At 36.4% G+C, this 23,691-nt stretch overlaps 1 protein-coding gene across 1 annotated transcript in view; it reads left to right on the top strand.

Annotated features, from left to right (window-relative positions):
* The window catches only part of YAP1 (Yes associated protein 1), an 81,467-nt gene extending 58,312 nt beyond the window's left edge, over positions 1–23,155 (top strand). The window contains exons 4-8 of the mRNA XM_005417723.2: positions 8,311–8,492; positions 9,991–10,038; positions 17,144–17,274; positions 21,227–21,339; positions 21,950–23,155. Of these exons, the coding sequence (XP_005417780.2) occupies positions 8,311–8,492; positions 9,991–10,038; positions 17,144–17,274; positions 21,227–21,339; positions 21,950–22,188 (713 nt within the window). The 3' untranslated portion in view covers positions 22,189–23,155. The remainder of the gene's footprint in view (positions 1–8,310; positions 8,493–9,990; positions 10,039–17,143; positions 17,275–21,226; positions 21,340–21,949) is intronic.
* Positions 23,156–23,691: the final 536 nt, after the last annotated feature.

The raw sequence follows: 23,691 nt of genomic DNA, 5'->3' as shown, positions 1-23,691 counted from the left end.
GTTTAAAATTTGTTTAGCTTTTTTGCTGTAAGTTTCCAAGAATTGGCTTTTGTATCAAATACCATTAAAGGGATTTTAACTCTTATTTAAGTTTGCCAATGATAGGACTTTGTTTTGAAATGCAACCTTAAATAATTTGCCCTTTGAGGGTGCTTAATATATTAAATTCAAAGATGAAGTTGAAGTGGGAAAATACTGGAAACTGGCAGTTGATTTCTGCTGGTTTAAGTTTGGTGTGGAAACCTTACTACTCCAGTAGAGTAGTCAGACAAGTGTCTGTAGGGATTGGAGTAAAACAAGATATTGTTTGAGTTTCCTTGGGTTTTAAAGGCTTGTAACTTATGGTCATACCAATGTTGCACACTCCCAATTTCTTTCCTTCTGGTTTTCCAATTCTTGGAGCTGCAATAATGGGGAATGAAGCAAAATATGTGACCTCGGGTTGAAATCACTGCCACAACTTTATCACTCCCACTTAGAGATAATGTTAATGTTCTTTGAAGTTCTGCATGAATTTCAGATGAGGGGGAAGGTAAGGCAAAACAATGTTTAATATCATTAGGAAAAGTGCCATAGGGGCCCTCTATACAGTAGCTGCTTGACTACATAATTAGAAAATGAAATAAAACTGATGATGATAGTATGATTACAGAGAATGTACACCAGGTTTTTCTGCTTCCTTTTTTTTTTGTAATATAAAAACTGTGCCTTTAAAAAAGTGAAAAGAGCTTGTTCAGAAACACTGTAGTAAAGTGTACATTTAATTGAAACACGTATTTATCTGTTTAAAGAAAAAGCAAGCAAACATACAAGGTTGAAATTCGATTAGAGCTTAAGCTTCAGAGCATCTGCTAATTTTTAAGTATCAGAAATTAAAAGGAGGTATTCCGTAGTGTTGCTTTCTTATTCCTTACCTATCTAGCACTTTGTTTAATATATATTCCTTCAAATTAGTTTGTAGGAGCCTTTCAAGATGCAGATTTTTGGACAAGATAGAACTGGAGGTCTAGATTGGAAAACTGGGGTTTGGCCTTTGTTTAGTCAGAAAAAAAAAAAAAAAGCCCTGACTTTGTGTCTGATCATAGTAGCATTTAAGACTTCTTAAGATCCAGATCTGCCTTCAGTTTTTTGCACAAAAAGCAGAGCATGAGCCACAAGTGGCTTGGTCTGCAAATACAATGGCATATCCTCTTTACATACCCTGTAAAACAAAGGAGGATTGGACTCATCTAAAAAGGTCCAGTGGTATTAGATTTTTCACTTGTCTGTCTCTGTTTTTCCAGAAGATAAGATAAGTTTCAGGAGATCACTTAAGATGGGGTAAAGACTTCTGTATTTTGGTATGTGTGTCAGAGATGTTTACAGATGAAGCAGCATCAGTTTTCAGTGAACCAGTGACTTCTGTCAAAGCCTGCTGCAAATCTGTAGAGGCAGATGAAATTCCACTGGTAAGCATCCCTTTGTAAAAGGCAGGTGCTGCCTTATGGTAATGACAGTAAATAATTATTTGTTGTGTATGACTATATCAGAAAATGAAATCTGTGTTTGTTTGAAAGCAGGATGTATTTATACCTCTTAACTGAAGTTCACTGAAGAAATCACTAAATCTGTCCACAAGTGTTGTGTCAGGATGCAGTTACCTACTTCAGGTAGAATATTTCTAGACTATGAAAGAGAGAGAAACCCACACTTTTCTTAAGAATTTATCAGGACAGTAGGTTTATGTAAGTTTACACCCGTTTTGTGGTTTGTTCTGTTTTCAGAGTAATTGAATCCTGCTTGGGAAAGGAGATTTATTGCTAATGATGTTTGGGTGCCAGTAAAAATAGTGCATGCTTGCAGTGTTGTGCTAAGCAGCTGTGATTGTGAAAGGAAGCTGCACTCCTAACAGAGACACTTTTTCCCCCATATCCTTCTAATACAGCAGTTTGCACTTTCCTGTTAATGAGCCTACTGTGTTAAAAGTTGAAGGTGGATGATTTTGAACATGATTCATTATCTGTAGTCTAAATATATATACACACAGCAATTACATAGTCTATATCTAATCATATATGATCTTAAATTCAAAGACATCAAGTTTTTTGTCTTTGAATTCAATCGTGTTGAAACATGATGGTAGTTTCTTTTATATAGAAGTGTTTCTTGACAGTATACTGTTGATTTTTTTTTGGAGTAGTTTTTACTGGATTTTGTAATTTCTGTTTAGTTATTTCTAATGGGCTTATGACAAATTAAAAATAAATATGAAGTTGTGCAGATGCGATGCATATATACAGGGCTTGTTCCACTCAAATAAATTAAAGGAAAGCTGCATTTAAAAAATGTATCACATTATTCTATAAGAAATTGTAAAGAAGCTTGTCTTTTGGTTAGTTAACCCAGGAAGTATTATGTGGTGATTAAACAGTGAAACTGTTCACAGCTAATAGCCTTATGTAGACTCTTAGCTGGTTAAACTTTGGTCTAACATGTGGACTAGCTTTCATTAGATATATTTTGCCAATGGACAGACATATGAGGCCTTGGTTAGCTCAGATTCCTGCTCTTGCTGTAGTCTTCAGTGTTTCATACAGAAAATTTAAATTTAAACCAACATTAGTTCAGGTTTCTTCTCATAATCTGTCCAGTGCACTGTGTCTTATATAGTTCTGTAGTGCTAATACCAACAGTGTCAGTTGCGTTCTGTAAGTCAAGTAATTTAAAACTCATTTAGCCTTCCAAAATTGAAATTTATTTTTTTAAAAAGTGAACAAGAGTTATGTAGAGAGTTTAAAGAGAGTTCTAATAAGAGCCCATTATTTCAAGAGTTTTGTTTTATATATGTGCACTGAAGTTCCTAAAAGATACTTACTTAACTTACTTTACTGCTGAATATAATTTATATTTGCTTTTCTGGCTGGCCAGAATATTTTAGTTCTTCTGAAACTGGCATACATTGAGTGAAAGTGGTTTATAAATACTGCTGTTTACTGCTGTGGAGGGAAAAGAACTGACACAGCTTTTTGCTCCAGTTTAGTTACCAGTGATTCAAGAGTCTGCACATGCTGTAGAGTCTTAATGGTGCTCAAGTCAGTCTGGCTGTTGCACATCTACATTTGACAATATAGAAAGACTTCAAAAACAATGGCAGATTTATCAAAGAAAAAGGAACTTAATTTATATTGTTTTAACCAGCAGATGTGATAGTGGTACTAAAACAAACAAACAAAAAAAACTAACTTAATTTGAATGAAACTAGTTGATAAATGCAGAGTAATCAGTCTGTAGTTTGGACATGATTCTGTAATGTTATTTTCATTGGATATATCTTGCTTTAACCAAAAGTTCAGCTCAGGAGTCTGTGAATATTTCTGTTTGCCTAAGACACTAAGATTTGTTTGTACACTTAGAGCAGCAAAATGAGCCCAGAGAACAGTCTATTTGTGGTTTCCCCCATACTCTAAGATCCAGGATTGTCAGATTAATCAGAGACTGAAAGCAATGGAATATTTTATTGTGCTAATTTTTAGGTTGTTTCATAACAGCAGCATTATGAAACTGTGAGTGGGATTTCCTTAGAGTAACATAGCAATGCATAATAAAGAATACAATGCAGAAACATGACTTACATCCTGATTAAACAACAAATTGTTGTAGAAAGCCTTTCTTAAAAAAACCCTTGGAACATGTTTTTTATTACTTCTGAGACTCTTTCAGATCCTACTGGTATTTTTTTTTCTTCACCACTCTTTTAAATGTAATCAAAGAGGATTTTTGCCTTTGTTGAAGTGTTGCAAACTAGCACCAGGTTAAAACCTGACTATAGCCAAAAATGATGCACAATAGTTTCAAAATGTCTAGTTTCAAAATGGAGCTGAAGGGGGCAAGTTCTTTAGTTTCCCCAATGAAATCACTGATTCTTATTAGTAAGGACAGTCAGCTATAGTATGCTCGCATCCTGAGCTTTTTTGTTGTTGTTTGTTCAGCTAAATAGTGTCTCTGAATTGGCTGATTTTAGGTTTAGCTTTGAAGGGTGGAATTATAAGTAGGAAAGAAACAACAATATTCAGCTGTGTCTCCTAATCACTAAGGGTGCAATCTCTGCATGTAATTCTGCACAGGAGAGAAGTGCTGTGTTATTGCAAACTGTCACTGTCCTGGGACTTGGGATTTTCGACTGACAGAATCTTGGGAGAGAAATTAGCCTTTTATGCTTGAGTTGTTAAAAATTTGTTGGCCTTTTCTCTCTAACACCAATGCCTGGTAATTGCCTTCTCTCTCTTCGTCCTTTTTTTGGGTTTTGGTTGTTTGGTTTTTTTCATGTATGTCGACAGCAGTCTAAACTTTTTTCAGCAATTGTCAGTTATTGTCTGGTATAGTACAGAGGAGGCATTTCTGCTGCTGACAGTCGAACATTTAATGTGTAGCATTTAAAGACCAGTAATTTTCTCAAAAACATATTGCAGCAATTGCAGTTGACTGTATTCTGCAGATTGTGAAGCCATATTTTAGGACAAGATCTTTTTTATTGTCTTAGGTTTGCCCATGTTTTTTAACTTGTCTGCCCCTCCTCCTCCCTCAAATCCCCCTCTTCTAGAAACAAAGACTTGTTTGTTCCTGCTCTGCCTGTGAGGTCTTTGCATCCTCCGCTGTGTGGGTGCAAAGCCCCTTATTTAAATGCTTTCCATAGCCATGGAAGGTATGGAACAAAATGTATTAGAAACTGGTAAGTCCTAGCTAACAGATAAAATGAAGCTCTTCACCTTTGAATTCGAAGTACTTGATAAGAGCTGTGCATGTCAGGATCATTACAAATACATGAGGTGTAGAAAAAATAAAATCTGCTTTCTGAGATCACATTAATAAGCCTATTCTTTAGAGTGCAGATTTCTGCAGTCATGTCCTGGTAAGTAATGGGGAATTGGGAATGTAAAAAGAAAAAAAAGCTCACCAACAAAACAAGCAAGCAAAAGTGCCTCAACCCCAAATCAACAACAAAAAGCTTTAAAACCCTCTGTTTTTTCCTGTCACTTGAAACAAGATGTGTTTCCCCCCTACCTTTTCATTTTACCTTTTCATTTAGTTTAATTTCATGGTTAAAAAGTGTTCACTCATATAAAAAAATCTGAGGACAGTTTAAAATCTTACAAATTTCAAGTCTTTTGTATTTTCATTCCTGAAATAATATAAGATGTTCAGGAATATCCTTTCAATTATGTGAAAAAAAAAAAAAATATAGAAAGTGGAATTTTAGATTCAGTTTCTAAATAATTACCAAATCATATCATTAAGTGATCCCCTAATATTTATTGACTAATTATAAGTATACACCAAAGTCTCAATATCTTACGATATTCCTGCTTTACATATGCTTTTTCTTAGAAATACTACTTTCAAAATGGACATTAGAAGACATTTTGGGGATCTAGGATGAGGGAATAAAATTAAAAACATCAGAGAAACATTATTTCTTTCTTAAAGTTAAAATTGCAAAGTCAGTAGATGAGAAGAATGAGGCAAACAGTGATCAGAGAGAACAGGAATAATACAAGCAGCTGTCAGAAATAAAAAGAGCAGAAAGTGGCATGAGCAGGAAATACAAAGCTGCCTCTTTGGGGAAAAGAGATGCTTGTATGGTGCATGCAGGAAAAACAAATTCATAACATGTTAAAGGAATGTTAGTGATACTGCACTGAAGTGTTTAACTAAGGTTAGACACTATTAAATTTTTATAAGGTTATCTGTAACATGACTTGGCTGTGAACTGCATTGAGGTAGGACTCTGAAACCATGATTATATAACTGAGGACTAGACTATAAAGGGAGTGTTTTTAACCAAAAGAAAATTGACATTTTTCAGCTTTGGGTACTTAAATTCTATAAGCTAGTTTGCTTTTAACTTAGATGTGCTCATTTCAGGTGATTGACATTTTTAAATTTTTCTTCCTTTTGACTTTACACTGTAATTGACCTTCCATCTTGTTTATTAGCAGGGTTTGGATCCTGGAACTTATGAGAGGTAGCACACACTTTGGATAGGGTTGCAGAATTAGCTAACAGCGGGAGAAGACTGTTTTCCATTGTCCCCTATTAACTTCATTTCTGCTTATAGGCTGAAAGAGAGTAAAATATATAGAGCAAAAGGAATGGTCCTGGTTCCAGATTTGAAAAAAGAGAAGGAGATCTATTCCCCACACCAGCAATGTCTTGTCTAGCTTATCTAAGACTTCTAGATGGGCTGCCTTGCTTTTTGCATTGCTTTCTCTAGCTTCAACTCTGCTTCAACGTTGATAAATGAAGGTTGAGTAATTGCTGTCAAGCTTCCAGCAGATATTGCCCAGTGGAGCTCCTGGTGCTTGTGGTTAAATATTCACTGCCCACATCCTTACAGGACAGCTGTTGATGGTGTTAGGACTTTTACTTAACAGTTTCTAGGTAGTGTCTTGAGCTAGTCTTCCTGCCACTGGCCCAGAGACCACAGTGCGCGTGGCAAAGCTAGTTAATTGGCTCTCTCTGGTCACCTTCTGTCCTGAAGTTCAGTTCTGATGGTGAAGTGGTGCTGGATGTCTCGTAACATCAACTGCTTGATTTTAGGCTTTGATCCACAGGAATGTCGTTTTCCCACTGCTTTTTTTTTTCATGCTGCATCAAGATGACACTTGTAGGCTGTAACTGAACTGCAGTCCTAGTTGTTTCTACTTGGTACTGGGCTTCAGTTTGTGTTCCTACTTTACAGGAAGTTCTATCATATTAGCAATTATATGTATGAAGTTCTTTAACTAGTAACTGCATGAAATACTGTTTCAAATTACTGTAAGCTATTTTACAGTATTTTATGTTGGCTGGACTCATGAAAATGTAACCCTTCTGCCCATTAGGATGTTGAGTCTGTGCTGGACCAGTGGATTAGTTGAAAGGGTAGACTGCAGGGTTAGGTCTCTAATTGGTTTAGTACTATGTGATAAATATATGCTGGCTTTCTTGGAACAGAAGAACAGCACTACTGTACCTTAAATTGAACACTCAAAAGACAGTGGAGACTGAAGGGCTTTTCACTGAAAAGATTATACAGGTTTTTTTTATGAGAGAATTCTCCTTTCTTATGGTAGTTTGAAATGTTAGTATTCCAGGAATCCTCTGTATGATGAAAACATTAATTCAAACTAATTCTACAGATGTTTTTTTTTTCCCCACTTCACTCTGTCATCCTAAAAGAACCTCTCTCTTTGTTTTTCTTTGTTTCTGTAAACCATAATCCTAATTCCCCGAAAAAAAAAAATGCTTGCCATTCTCCCATCCTTGCTTCAGCAAATGCATTCTGCAGAATACTGTGAGTGCTAACAGATTCAGTCTGTTACAGAGAACATGGTGGAGATGGAGAGCTAATTCCAAGCTGAAAGTCCCTGAAAGTAGTGCCCTTGCAATACAGTTAGCTTTTCCCACCCTCTCTTTCACTTTGGGAACTCTAGTGCTCTGTTGACTTTAACCATATTCATATGAGGGAGAAATCAGGCCTCATATCACTTATGTATTATTTTATAAAATAAAATTGTCTTAGGCCTTGCTTTTATAGGGGAAGGGAAGAGGGGTTCTCATTGTGCATTATGCTTTCAAAGCTCCATTTTTAGTCTCCGCTCCCCAGGAAAAATGCAATGCATAATTCTGGGGGATAAAAGAAAATGAAGCGCTAGCAAAATGTTTTCTATGTTGATGTCCATATTTATGGCTGTATAATTTATCTGCCATTTCTGTACCAACTGTAATTTTGCCTATCAAGAAGCTCTAAATGAAGTCTCTAACACTAAAATAGTGATGTGACAAGGATGTGAATGCTGGTTGCATGACCTTGCACCACAACAGGTAGCCTTTAATTGTTTTTGATAGAAGTGAAATAATCCATTTTGTCATTCTGTGTGTTCTCAAGTTACAGGTACCTAAGATTCCACATGAATAAAACAAGTTATTTACTATTTGTGTCTGCAGTGAGAATAGTTTATTAGAAAGAAGAGAGATTTTTCTAATTCAACTTGAAATATTTTACTACCACTTTTGAATTTTTCACCAGTTAGCCCATTAAACTGTTTTTAGAAGCTTTTAGAATAAGTACATGGTCTTAACCATGAGACTGTTGCGTTAATTTTGCACACGTTGATTGCTCACACATGAGCATATGTTTCACACTCTGAATATTAGTGTAGCTGCATGTTTTGTACTGTCATGCCTTGTAATTTTGTATATTTTTTAATGTATACCTTTCATGAATACTACTTTCCTTGCATATATTTGTTTGAATTTATTTTTTAAATGTTTATTGTTTTGGTTCCTTAGCCATGAATCAGCGAATCAGCCAAAGTGCTCCAGTCAAACAGCCACCTCCTCTGGCTCCTCAGAGTCCCCAGGGTGGTGTGATGGGAGGGAGTAGCTCCAATCAGCAACAACAGATGAGACTTCAGCAGCTACAGATGGAGAAAGAAAGGCTGAGACTGAAGCATCAAGAACTGCTTCGGCAGGTGAGGCCACAGGTTAGACACCTACTTCCACTATTTCTTTTGTATGTTATGTTTTGATTTTTCTAAGTTGTTGTTTCAGTGAGTCTTAAAGACCAGTGACTATACAAAAAGCTTTGAGATCTAAAAAGGTCTGAATTCATTCTCTTACCGATACCAGCTTGGTGGTGAAAGTATTTGATTTTTTTAGACTGAAGAATTTTGCTTTCCTCCTTCTAACAAAACTTTTGAAGAGCAGGCTTTACAAACTATAAGGATGACAGTGTGGACTGTTGATATGATTGGATATTCCTCCTAATAATATATTTCATATTCATTGAGTTCCAAGTCATGTAAAACGTTATTTCCAACAGCTACTTTAGTTCTCCCTTTTAAGTGGAGGAAAGTCTTCAGTTTTAGAACCTGTTGCAGTCTGTAGGATTTTGAAATATTTTCAAAGTTTATATAAGATACATTGAGGAGATGCCTTGTTGCCAAAATCTTATCCGTTCAATAGTAGAGTGAGCATGAAACAACTGAATAACTTGTGCTACATTTTGAACCTGCGGCTTTCTTATGCTGGAGAATTTCAAACTTCATACTAAGGCTGCAAACTATGCCTTTCAGTGTTTTCTACTATATGGATATGGCTGTAGCAAATATTAAAGTGTAGGGCTGGACTTTGCAATCTCTGGATTGGAATTCGGGCTTGATCTCCTCTTGACTCTAAGCCTTCTGCTTCGATTGTTCAATCTGAGTGTTTTAATAGTTATTACTGTCTATGCTAGATACTTAAGTTATTTCTTTGGGTTTTTGACACTGGCAGAAAAAGCACTAATCTTTTCTTTGAGGAAAACCTTCTAAAATCTTTCCCTTTTCACTTTGGGTGATGGGTCTTGTATCAGAGGAGGATAACATCTTAATGTCTTCAAAGACAGCTTTTCTCTTTCTTCATCACCTGCAGTATTCTGTCCTGGAATCTGACTTCCGTTATCCCCTTTGTAGTCAAGGACTATTTTGTAGGAATCTTCAGCATCTCTTGGTGTAAGATGGGTCATCTTTACAGCCATTACTTTTTATAGTACTCTAGGTAAGAATACATTGCAAAGGTGGCATCAGGACTTTCTCTCTGCTTAAGCACCTGGGCTTCTGCTGTTTCTGCTTTGCAATTAATCCACAAACAGACATTTTACCCTGTGCTAGCATGCTTCTAGGTAGGCCTTCTAATTGTCTTCTTGCCTCAGTTGTCATTGAGAACCTGACTAACTTTGGAGCAGGTGACAATCGGTTCTCTTCATGTTGTTCTCCTTAGTTATTAAGCTTGTCTGTCAAATACACATCCTTGGTAAATCTGTGAGTTTTGTTTCACTGTGTCATGATTTTCACAGTTCTTAACTCCCTTATCCTGTCTCATCTGGCCTGTCTCGGGGGCTTGATACTACAAGATGGTGTTTATAAGACAGCCTGCATAGGTAAACCATGCAGCTAAAGTAATTTTTATCCATCTTATTTTTACTCTTAGGCATTGCGGAATATCAATCCCAGCACAGCAAATTCTCCAAAACATCAGGTAGGCTCTAAACTGATGTTTCAGCGTAATTAGAAAAATGAAAGCATTAAATTAGGCTAGCAGGGAACTTTTTGCTACATGAAAACATTCTAAAAAAGAAGGAAAAAAACCCCCAACAAACAAAACACCAGCCTCTGCCATGCACATTTTTGAATCACGTTTCTGGTCACAGCCCTAACACTGTTTTTAGGAGTGCTGCATTACCACAACTTTATATCAGTATTTAAAAGCGAACAAGGAATTCATTGCACATTTTTTTACATTGAAAACAGCCTTCTTGTTTAGCATTCTTGAGGATACTGCTGTTCCAGTTCTGATGTCATCAAGATGTTTGTTTGAAGCAAACTATCTAAGGTAGTAGTTGGTGACTTTTAAGTACTGTTCATATGAATGTTCTTATCAGTTCGTTAAAGCAGGTATGATCTTAGAGAAGGACATCTGTTATCAGTTAATGAAGAGTCACTTGAAATGGTTATGATTTTTAAGCATGCATAGTATAACAGAATTACTTACTAGATTAGATGAACAAAATAATTGCTATGCAGTATAGTTTTTCCATTTGGACGTTTAACTGGCTCTTGCACACATACATTTTCTGTATAGAAAACAACAATTATGAAAAGCTCAGACCAAAATAAAATTGTTCAAAATGTGAAGCATAATAAACAGCTTATTGTGGTCTTCTTTCAGTTGCTAAAGAAGTTGAACATAGAATGAATCTCTGGAAGGGTGGATTTATGGATATATTCAAAGAACTTCATATTTACTAATGTTAACAGTATTTCAATCTACTGAATCTTAATACCAATATTTATATTAGCTTGTGCTGTTCTTTGTTTTTTAAGAAAAACCTCTGTATGCATTAGGTGAGAAAAACAGAATAAATTAAAGTATCCTCTGTTTGGAAGCCATGAGTACTGATGTACTGTTGCATTCTGAAGAGTACCACAAGCCTTGTATATTACTAGTTCTGACATATAGGAACCTCAGACCTTAGTGCTGACACCCTGGAAAAAATACTTTCTTGTTTGGCAATACCAGAGCCGCTCTTAAACAGAAGTGTTTTAATTGAGATGTAGTAATTTGATTAATTAACAAAGCATTAGCCACATAATGATCTTATCAATCAATATTAGATTCTATTCTGGAGGAGAAAAAAAAGTCCTCAAGAATAATGGGTATACAAGAGAATAAACAAAGGAGAACTACTCCACAGTAGTGGAGCAAAATACCTTATCTTCTGGCATAATTAGGTCATTCATAGGGGATGTTTTTCTTACACAATGCCAAAAGTGTATTCTGTGTTTTCTTCTATGCCTGACGCCCTGTCATTGTTCACTCTTCCACTAATATCTTCCTGTTGCCAAATCAAAAAATAGAGGAAATGGAGAAGTTTGTTATCAGTTTCATACTGTACTCTGTAACATGAGGTTTTTGGAACTTCTTGAAATTATGGCTTTAAATCCTACAAAACAGCGAAAACTCAAAGGGACTATACTGACAATTCATTAAATGTATAAGTACTGGTCACTCTGCTCTGTTTGGAGTGGAAACTGATGAAAGGAGTCATACAAAAATCAGGATTCCATTTGTATTTAAATTTGCTTCCTACCATACCTCCTGCCTGGGATCAGTTTTATTAGTCTGCACTTGCTAATGAGTCAAGGTGTGTGTGAGTGATCTGTTGGGTAGAAGAATGGGCAATCATGTCACCTTTAAAGTTCTGTAATACTAGACTATTCGTGTCACACCATCTAAATGTACTTTTTGTGTTTTCATATCACCTCAGTAAAGTAATGAATAGCCACAGGTGGAAGAAAGTGCTTAGAGAACTGCTTCAGGGTTCTGGCTCTCTAAATGCTTCTTGAGGCCTTGTACTGTAGAGGCAAATGTAGTCTGTCTTCTCTGATGCTGCTGCTATTGAAATCCCAATCTGTACATCTGATTAGATCACAGCTGACCTAGTTAATCTGGAAAATGTATAGAAAGAATTAAAATTTCTTTGCTCAACTTTTTCTTGCAGACAGGTCATTCTTTCTTTTTGAATAAAATTAATGAAGTTTGGAGGAATTACCTGCTTCCCTGATTATATGCTGTGCTTGGTGGCAGAGTAATTGCTTCTCTTGCTAACTTTTATATATTCTCTTAAGGAATAATAAAAATTAAATCTTCATATATTCAGTGCTCTTAATTCTGGGACGGCTAAGTCTGTTTTAGAGAGGGATTGCCAAGGTCTTTCGTTTGTAAAGAAATTATGTAACACTGGCATTCTTGAAGCTTGCATCTAATGAAATCTCTTGTATAGATGGATTAAAAACATCTGAGAAGTGTTCCTTAACTTTTAACTGTAACTCTGAACTTTTCATGTCACACAATCACTAGGTTAGAAGGGACTGGTGGAGGTCATCTAGCCCAACATCCTGATCCTTCTTGACATTTTTCCCCATGTAGCCTGGATACAGTACCATGGTTGTATTTATATCTATGATCAGTTTTTTTGGTACTGGGTAGCCATAGTGTTCCTGGCAGGTTGTGGTCTCTCTGCCATGGTACTGCAGTATCCTGTGGTGACACTAACATTCCAAGTGTTGTGTATGGAAGCCTTACCTTCTGGAAAGAGCAAATAATTGCTCAGCTTTATTTTTTATAGAAAGCACTATAAGAGACTCTTCTTGTTTGAATGAGGATGTATTTTACTGAAATTCTAAAAATGTCAAAGGTACCTGTAGCAAAAATTACAACTTTCAGACCTACTGCGTATCAGCAAGAACTGTTGATACATCCAGGAAATTTAAAATCACCAAGCATCTGTTCAGTTACTTGTGCTTATCATCATCAGTTATTTGTGAAACCTTAAAAATGTCTGTCTGTCTTAGTAAAGAGATTGCATGACTTGACTTTCACTCCATCCCCACTAGCTCTCTTTCCATTTTCCTACAGTTAGCATCTGATTGTCAACAATTTCTAATGTAGAGCAGATGTCAATCAGGTTTTGTATATGTCACAAAATTGAACAGATAGTTAAGTAACAGATTTCTTCCCTTACACTGTGCTGTGGAAAGAAATAGAGGCAAATAATGTCGAGGTACAAATGGCATTATTCTTGGATGTTGTGCAGATTATTTTCTTGTGCTGAGAATGGAAGATTTCTCATTTATTTGCTGCTAATATTAGAGTATTTGCTAGTAAGATCGGCATACTACATATTTATAAGTTCCTCTGTATGTGCTTGCTGATCTGCTGCTTGTTTCTAGCTTGTTTCTAAGCTTTACAGATCAACAGAATAATTGTATTGCTTGCTCATGTGTGTAGATCTTTATGGATAAATACCTTGTTTAAAAGTCTGTATAGTAAATCAGAACTGCATTCACTGGCTGTGCTGATTGTTGTGACTGAAGCAGTGAATGGTCCATTTCCCACTCAGTCCTCACAAATTGCCCAACTCCTCATTGCTGAGTTCATTTGTCTTCCATCAGTCCCCATGTCTTCCCTGTTTCTTTTGTGTATGTGCTGTAACTTTGTAGCCCTTGCAAAAATGCAGGCACTTAATCTGAAGAGGCAACTGGTGCTGTAAGTCTGCCCATAAGTGTCATAGTCTTCTCTTTCGCTTAGAACTTCTGTCCCATCCCAGGAAAGCCTGTGGATCATTTGAAAGTCAAGTGATGGTTGGGGGCAGAAATGTTTAAATTGGCACTTTTAAAGTAAATTTGCAAAACCAGTTATCAGGATATATCAAGTAAAATTGAGTAGCGTATCATAAGAATATAAGTGAGTTGCAGAAGTCGTCTGCCTTTCCTCAAAAAGCCAGTGAAGATAAAAATGCTCTTAAAAGGGTAGTTTTATAAAGTTAATTTGAACATGGTGTGAATGACCTGTAATTTAATGTAAAACTTAATCTGTCTGGAATTATGAAAAAAAAATGTGCGTGAGGTCAGCCAGATAGATTACACAGTGCTGACCTTATTTTAAAAATTACTTAACAAGATGACAGATCATTTTGGTCTGTGTAATAACTAAAATTCAGCTTTTGTGCTAACAGTAGGAATGCGACTTTTTTTTCTTTTCCCAGAGGAACTTAAAACAAGTTTGACATACTTAAAAAATAGAATGAGATCAATTCATAGAAATCTAAGCCAGGATTTTGTCATAGTTTTATTTTTGCCTCCAGACTTTAAATACTTCTAATAAAGCACATATTTCAAAGCATTAATTAAAAGCCGTGAGTTCACATTGCTCTGTTTTGGAGCTGGGAGAGACTTGGACACTCCCATACATTTTTTTAAGTATAGAAAACCTACAACTTTTTTTATTGCAAACAGGTTATAAGGAAGGAGAAATGAAAAGACTGTTCTTTAAGCAACACAACTTCAGCTTCCATTTTTTGTACCTTTTAGGAAAAATAGTCTTAACATATTCTTTAGGCCTTTAGGAAACTCTGCTTGTCTTAAAAAATTATTAAAAATTGCCCTGTATTTGTTTCTCAATAGCTTGTCTTTTTTGGTAATTCCTTTCTCTTTCAGACTCCCAGAATGACATAAATTTATTACTTAGATGAGTAATAACATTCTTTTGAGGGGAAAGTGCTTCTGACTCCAGTAAAAGTAGCAGTAATGCTACTTATAAATAGTTAAAAATAGTTGCAGTTTTCCATTTTTTAGCAATGTTGTTAAAACAAAGATAAAAGCAGTGCTAATTTTAAAAATACTAGTTTCACTACGTAGTACATGCCAAAGAATAGGCAAAATATAGTTCTCTCTCCTGGTTTAATACATCTCTATAGTGGGCCTTTAGAGAAATGACGGGTTTTTTTGTTTTAGCTGGCTAGCGTCTTGAGCTACATTTATTTTTACCATACTATTTGAGTTTACATATTGATGAAACTTCAGTCTCTCCTACACTCTGAGGATTTAGAAAAATACAAAGGTAACTTCACTGTTTTTCTGAATTTCTTGTTCCTTTGTACTGACTTTTTTTCTTATAGTAACAGAAGAAAAATTGTGGGTTTTTTTTCTTTCCTGGTGTCAGTAGCTCTTGAAAAGGGGACATCTGGATTTCTTATCTTCCTCACAACTATTGAATCAGGAGGCAGTTCCAGTTGGAAAGGCGCACAAAGGAGATAAAATGTCACTTTAGTTCATATACAGAAATGACTCCATGTAGACTTTGCCTTGTTACCACTCTTTGTGGCACTGGTGTGTGATGAAGCTGCTTCTGCAGTCTGCTGGCACTTTTGGCTCCTTCTCTTCATCCAAATCAGGGACTGCAGCCCAAGGAAATAAAGATGTAATGTACAGATCAAATCAAGAGGGAAGGGGAAAAGGACGCAGCACATGGGTGAGCAGTTCTTGAGCTGTCTCTGGGATAGCTGGTCTAAGACCTTCTGCCTTCTTCAGATCAGTGTTTGGGAAATTCCAGGAAGAACGCTTCTTTCTTTCTTTTTTACAAATGGCTGAATCTACCTGTATATCAGGTAACTTGTCACTGATACAAGGCTTCAAACTTAGCTGTGAAGTAAGATGTCATTATATAGGCTTTACATTTGGTTTTATTACAGAAGCAAATGAAAATCATATGGATAAGCCTTTAGAAATTACTAAAAGATGTTTAACGTTCTGTGATCTAAAAATGGGGATGGAGTATTAGTACTGTTTGTTAGAACACTGGCCAGATAAGTGGTGATGAGCAGAGGGATAGGTTTACTTGACATAGTAATTGTGTGTGGTGAACACAGAAACCAGTTGCATGCTTGTACACTTTCTGCAGAGATCTAATCAGCTCTAGTGAGAAAATTTTCAAGTGCAAGACATAAAACTTAAAGGAATATGTAGAATAGTAATCCACAGGAATGGGGGTGAAACATATGCAGATTAGTAAGGAAAAGAAAACCTGTCAGCAGGGAAGCTTCAATACACAGTCTGCTGGAAATAAAATGAAATAACCTTAGATTTCTTTAAAAGAAATCACTTGGAAAAAGAATTGGGGCAAAGTTAGTTTTATATTCTAAAAGACTACAGTATAGTAGTCCTTAAGTTTATCATTGAAAATGGATGAAGACCTCTCATTTTACAAGTGAGAAATATTAAGTATTGTCAAGACTGACAAGATTGGTTTTGCCTGAGATTATCTTCCCAGGCACAGCCTGGAAGTCACATACTACCAGCAATGGTGACAGGATAGTCAATAGATTTATCAGTCTCTGCAATAACAAAGCTCAGTCTTGGTGGGACATTGATGATGTTTGAATAGAGTTGCTTGAAGAAAATTACTGTATTTTCACATGTATAACTCATGGATTACTTGTTTAAAAAGGGGAGAGGGGTCACTGGAATTTACATCAAATGTTGCTTATTTCCATCTGCCTTGAATATAATGCATTTTATGTTAACACTTACTTTCATCAATTAGTAACAACAAGCTTAATGAATGGTTTGATTCAAGCTGGTGAACATTCAGATGTGTAAAAAATTATCTGCAATTAGGTTTGTAGCTTCAGAAATGCAGTGTCTTTGCCTTACTAAGAAATTACTCTGAATTTGAAGAGCTTTGAAATTTACATAGGGAACTAATCACTGATTTGATCAGTCAGAAATTTCAAATGCATACCTCAAACAGGAAGAATGAATGGAAACTTCTAGGGAAGGACTTGAAAGTTTGCTGACTGAAGCAAGAAAGGTACAAAGGAAGACAGGAACTAAATCAGAATATAAAAGAAATGGGGATAAAATGCTATTTAGCAGAGCTAAACAGGTTATATTAGGGGTCGGATGGTATTAACAATTCTTGATTTGGTTTAAGTATAGACTTAGCAGAAAGATACTGAAGTGAACTAGAAAATATTTGTGTAAGCATACATCTATTTATATCCATAAATACATTTACAGTAGAGTCTTTGTAATGATGGTCATGGCTGCTGGAACTTGCATTTTCATTGAAGCCAGTACAGATTCTTGCTTTGTCATCAGAAACTTTAGTTTCATTTCATTTAACTCTTGTAACTGGAAGCAGTAAAAGCATCAATTATCTATAATGTCATGTGTTTATGTATCCAGAAAGTATATTCAAATGCCTAACATGATCTCTCTTTCTCCTTCTCCTGCTGTTCTAGGAATTGGCTCTCCGTAGCCAGCTTCCAACAATGGAACAAGACGGTGGATCTCAAAACCCCGTGTCATCTCCTGGAATGTCTCAGGAACTGAGAACAATGACTACGAATAGTTCTGATCCTTTTCTTAACAGGTTTGTAGGAATAGCTACTAGAGGAAAGAAATTTGATTTAAAATTCTGTTTGGTGCATGTAATAGTTTATTTTGAACATCTGTCTGTGCCAAGAGCCACAGCTGTAAATGAATCTTTCCTTAAATGGCAAGTCTAGTAAAAGCTGAAGATTAAAAGCTGTCTCCTGTGGGAGGAAGTAGTCTGTTCAGACTTGTAGGAAGGTTTTTATTCAAAGTTATAACATGTTTGCCTCTGCATGATCTGTTGACTAACAGTCATTTCAAATTACTGACTCAATTTGTGAGTAGCTCACTGTGAGATCAGATGAACTGTGAGGCACATTTAGGATTACAGCTTGAGGTTCATTTTAAGGTTTCTTCATTCACCCCTCCCTTCCACTAGAGGTATTTTTACTCTGCTAATGTTAGGTCTAAATAGGGGCATGTTTCATTTTAAATGCTGTATTATTTTGAAGTGGGTATTTTCATTCAAGATTTAGAATCTTAACAATATAGACTAGTCTTTCATAAAACTTTTTCCTAAATCCCTCTGACATGAAGTGTTTATTTTGTTGGAAATACTGTTCAAATTTCAGCTTGCAAATGCTTCCCACCAAACATTACAACTTCAGAGACACTGCTGCAGCTTGAGATAAGTGATGTCTGTATTTTGGGTAATCCCTTTGGGAAAATTTATCTCCTACACAGACAATTATGATTAGAAAACTTGATGTTTTTTGGAGGGATTATCCTACATGGAATTCATCCTGTAGGGTGTTCTTGAGTGAGCCTCAGCTGGCTTTGTCCTATGAAATAAAAGAGACAAGACAATTTAAACCTGACTTGCTCTTGTATGGGAAGCCTCTGTAGATAGGTGATGGTATCAATGTGGTGTAGTAACATTCTAGCTTGAACTGCTGGAAGGCTGTTGCCCTCATACATCATACAGGTCCTCACATCTTCAAAACCTGTCTTCTGACCTGAAGGAAATGCATCTTTAGGTTTCAAATGGCCACGGCAGTGGACTGGTGCAGTTTATTTGTTGTGAGTCTACGTACATAAAATATAAAGTGATGGAGCTTTGCCATTAACTAGAAACAGAGGAAAAAGCTAGAAAGGGCAAATTTGCATTCTGTAATTTTATGGCAGATTGATATTTACTGCAAAGTGCAAAAAGATACTGCTTGCCTGGTTGCATATATGTTTGGGTTGTTTTGGTTTTTTTTTAATGTAGCCCTTACCCCATACAAAATACTGAAAATCTGTATTTGACTTGAGTTGAGATTATCTTAATTTGTGTTTTGGTCCAAAAATTTGTCTCCTTCTAGGCTGGTGTATGTGTGGCACCGCACTTAATTCTGCCATATGGGTGTGGGAAATGGATTTTTAAGGAAGGACATCTGTGAATATACATTGCTGTCTCAGAAAGCAGTCCAATAGTTTTAGACTATGACCTAAAGGTCTTGTTGATATGCCTTATGTTAAAGTTCAGACTTTAAGAAATGCTCCTTTCTGTCTTTGTAGGGTGTATATAAAGTTCCTGGTGAGACAGTACTAAATTTAGGCCCCAGAGTTATCCATTCAGAGTTTAGGTTATTTGATATTTTCTGCTGCCTATATAATAGAAGCATTAAAAAATCTCAGAGAATCAGTACATTGGAGCAATTTGAGATAATGCTCAGTAGTGGTTTAAAATGCATAATCAAATCTGCCTGCTATCTTCAGTACTTACCATCATTATGGTATATTTGACTTTTTATTTTTTTTAATGGGATATTCATCAGTGCAGACTTCATTAGACTATTTCACCTTTTGATTTGCCACTTGTTTATATATTTTTGTCAGTTAGATTTATACTGGTAGTGATGGTAGTTCCCTGTTCAACTCCTAAATTGGTATTTCTTCCTTTGTATACACATATTTTAACAATGATTATTTGAAGAAGAATCCACTCTATTTTGGGTAATGCTGTTTAGTTGCATGTGGTAATTTTGGGTGGTATGACTACTAAATGAACAAATCCTTGCTGAAGAAAGAGGAAATGTGTATTAAGGAGTGATTTGAAGAGAAGTGCTGGACATTTCAAGAGTGAGACCAACAGCCAAAAAGCCTTCTCCACTGGAGTGATTTAGTTCAGCATAGTCTCAGTTCTGTTTTTAGTATTTTGTCCCATAAAGTAAACCAGCTTTTTGTTCACAGAAGTTCTAAAATATTTAAGTTTAATTACTAGGATTATATCGAATGTGTGGTGATTCTGTTCTTGAATCAGTCTAAAATAGAGAAGTATTTATGATTTATCTGTAAAGTAATGTTAGGTTCCTTTCTTCTGTGGCAAAGGTGTCTTCATGGAATCAAAAATGTATATTTATATACATGGTTAAAGGCATTCTTCTGGCATCTGATGTTGAATAGCTGTTCATAATTTTTTGATTCTTCATACCTGACAAAAAGGTATATACTATATACTTCACAAGTACCTCATGAGGAGGATTAGTATGTCTTCAAATGATAATTTGAACAGTAAATCAAGTTGATGTTCATTGAGGATGACAGATGGAAAATCAGTAAGGATTCTCAGTGAATCTCAGAATACATAACCTGAAGAAATACAGATTTTGAAAATATTTTGTGAAGACTCAATATCAGAGGATGCAGGGGCGAGGGAGGTAATGGTGGCCTTCAACAGCTGCTCCTGCCAGCAAAGCTGCTCCAGCATGGGCTCCTCTCACCATGGGGCCACAGGTGCTGTCAGCCTGCTCCAGCACAGGCTTCCCATGGGGTCACAGCCTCCTTCAGGCATCCCCCTACTCTGGCATGGATCCTCCAGGGGCTGCAGGTGGATTTCTGCTTCCCCTGGCATCTCCACAGGCTGCAGGGACACAGCTGCCTCACCATGGTCTGTGCACCATGAGCTGCAGGGGAATCTCTGCTCTGGTGCCTGGAGCACTTCCTGCACTGAGGGGTCTGCAGGCTGTTCCCCTCACATATTCTCACTCCTCTCTCCCATCTGCTGTTCAGCATTTTTCTCCTCTTCTTAAATATGTCATGACAAAGGTACCACCATTGTCGCTGGTGGGCTCAGCTTTGGGCAGCTGGACCACTTTGGAGACAGCTGGAAGCAGCTGGCTGACATGGGATCAACTCCTCCTGCTGTGTCACACAGGGATCCCTGCAGACCCCTGCTACCAAAACCATGCTATATAATCTCAACATAGTGCGTACTTCCCCTCCTCTTCCCACATTTTCCACTGTGGCTCTCTTGGTCTTGCTTGCTGCGCTGGCAGGAGATGGCAGTAAGAAAGTGAAGGCATGTGAGGCCCCATGCCATCAGTTTGGTTAACTGTTCTGTCAGCAAGATCATTCTGAGCAGGGTTTGTTTATAGGATGGCTTCTGTACCAGGGTTTGATTTATATTTGGGTGCTCGCTTGCCTTGACATGTGTGACTGAACAAGCAGTAATGCAGCAGTGGGAAGCAATTGAAGAATTGCTAAAGGAGTTCCAACTATTTATAACAGCAGTGACCTAAAAATACACTTCAGTGGTTGATTAAACATGGGAACATTAGTTAGAAGTATTTTTTTATCCTTATGGAAGCATAAAAGGGTGCACCATAATTACTATTATTTTTATAATCATTATGGATTATCTGATATGCTTCGAAAGGTTTTAGCTGGGTGGGTGTGAAAAGATTAAAATTATGCACAACACAAGTAGGGCATTTCTTAAAGCTGCTTAGATACGTTCTCATCAAGTTTAATTGAATCTAAATAATATGGTTTTAATTGGAAAAGGTCTGCATAAAATAAAACCCAGGTGTCTCATGCAAACAAATGCTTCAGTTTTTTATTAGAATAGGGGATTTCTCATGGTAGCAATGTTTTCAAAGCCAATAAATTAGTTCAAAACAAGCATCTATTTTATTTTTTTTCAGTGCTCTACCCTCATTGTTTTTCCTCCTTATCTTCTGTTACAGTGGAACATATCACTCCAGAGATGAAAGCACAGATAGTGGACTTAGCATGAGCAGTTACAGTGTACCCAGAACCCCAGATGACTTCCTGAACAGTGTTGATGAGATGGATACAGGTCTGGTTTGTGTACATTTTTAATGCATGTTTTCCAAATACACTTGTATCCATTTACAATGAAAACAAGCAGTTCTGAAAACTCTGATACTTTTTGCATTGTTTTCTACCTTTTCCTATTTCCCCTATTTGTCTGCTAGAAACATTAGATTTATGAAAAAATATATTTGTAATCAAGTGTATTGGGAGGATGGAGAAATTCCTCGTAAGTAGTATCACTCCTGTTTTTATAAGGAATTTAAGTGTGTTTGCTTTTTGAAGTAATGCTATTCAGAGCTAAGAATAGTACCTCATCCAGAGTTGTTAATACTACTCCAAAACTATATTTGACTCAGTATTGTCTTTTTTCTTCAAGTGTCAAAATTAAATTGTGCTAAATGCCATCAAAGATCTGTAAGATTTGGGTCAGTAAGTGAAAGTTGGAAACAAAGGCATGTTTTTTGTACATCTGCATGCAGCCATGTTATCTTTGGGGTTTGTGACGGATTTCTATGAGTCACGCTGCTTGTATGATGCAAGAGGTACATGATTAACCTTTAACCAGTTGTCCTGATAAATTGTAGGTTTGGTACTTCCAGTATACTTAATATCCATCTTTGTGTTATAACTAGGTGACAGTATCGGCCAAAGTAACATACCATCCCATCAGAACCGTTTCCCAGACTACCTTGAAGCCATTCCAGGGACAAATGTGGACCTTGGGACACTGGAAGGAGATGGAATGAATATAGAAGGAGAAGAACTGATGCCAAGTCTGCAAGAGGCTTTGAGCTCTGACATCCTTAATGACATGGAATCTGTCTTGGCAGCCACCAAGCTAGATAAAGAGAGTTTTCTTACTTGGTTATAGGGGCCTCAGGGAGACTGAATTCTAAATCTGTGAAGGATCTAAGGAGATTAGGACATCTGTATCTGAAGTTCAGAACAAGCCAGTGTGGTGCACTTTGGCTTGTGTTCAGAAAAAGTAAATGAACAAATACTCAACAAGTTTGTTTGGGTTTGCTCTTCCTTGTCCATCGCTGCTGTTATATATTGCTGACTTTTTTTCACAGTTGACTCTGAAGAACAGACATCTTCTTGATCTTTTTCTATTGCTGTTGCAACTACTGTTGGAGGGGGGTGGGGAGGGATGATGAGCCTGTTTTGGATGACGAATGCCATTCCTTTTGTCCTAGTGTGCGCTTGCGTATCATTTTATCTAAGTACTCAGATTTGAGAGTTAATTTCTGCATGTCACTGCTTGTAGTTTGCTCAGCTAGTTGTCTCCTGCTGCCTGTGGCAAGTGGTAAAACATGACATACTGGGGTGACAAGCCAAAAATGATGTATCTGGTCAAAAGAAGTCAATACTGATTTGGAGATAACGACATAAAGGAGGGCTGAAGAGACTGTTTGGCATTAAGTGTTCCTACTAGTAGCTCTTGCATTAGCCACGAAGTGCTCTTGTTTGTATTTTATGTTATAGTAAATCATGAGTCATTTTACATAGAAACATATATGAACTTTGATTGTTGCCACATACTCTAGCCTAACTTCCATTTTTCAAAAATACTTTTTTGTTAGTTGGTTTAACTGTAGCTGTAGGATGGGAAGTAATTATAGGTGTTCTGGGTTTTTTTTTTTAATAGTGAAATCTAAGGGTTTTTTTCTGATTTCACACAGTCTTATTTAAATCTAAATTGTCTGCTTTTTTTTATACTTAAACCATGCCTATTGTAGCCTGATAAGCTAGTGAGTACATAAACCAGTATGTTTTGCCTGTAACTTTTTTATTTTTTAAAGGCTAGCTTTGAATGTAATCATTAGATTTCATGACCAGTGGCTTATTTTTCATGTGTATTTGCAAGACTTTGAATTAGAAACTGATTACAGCAATATAAAAGTTAAGAGTCCTTTGTCATGTGTACAAATTTTAAATGCATCTTAAAGTAGCAGAACCATTTTAAAATTACATCTAATCTCGCTTCTGGTTTTCAGTTTTGATCTCTAAGTGAGTTTTTTTCCCTTAATGGGAAAAAATTATGGAAAAGTTTCTCTTAAGTTAACAGGGACAAAAATTCTGAACTATTAATATCACTGTGTGTTGCAGTGAAAAGGCTAGAACACCAAAAAACTTCTCGATAAAAACTTCTAAGTGTAATAGTTGTCAAGTTCTGTTTGGTGAAAAATAAGCCCTGGACACTATATGTAGAAGAATGTAAAGATATGTGTTAGATGGTGACATGAGCAGGTAATGAAGTGTATATTAGTAGTAGAGCTTAGCATGGGGTAGAGGTGAATATGAATCATTTTTATTTTAACAGGAAAAGATGTATCACTAAGTTGTCTGCAGGAGTTGACACAAGTTTCCAAAG

This window comes from Geospiza fortis, unplaced genomic scaffold, assembly GCF_000277835.1.
Source record: "Geospiza fortis unplaced genomic scaffold, GeoFor_1.0 scaffold16, whole genome shotgun sequence".
NCBI lineage: Eukaryota > Metazoa > Chordata > Aves > Passeriformes > Thraupidae > Geospiza > Geospiza fortis.
This window is presented reverse-complemented; position numbering and strand designations above follow the sequence as displayed.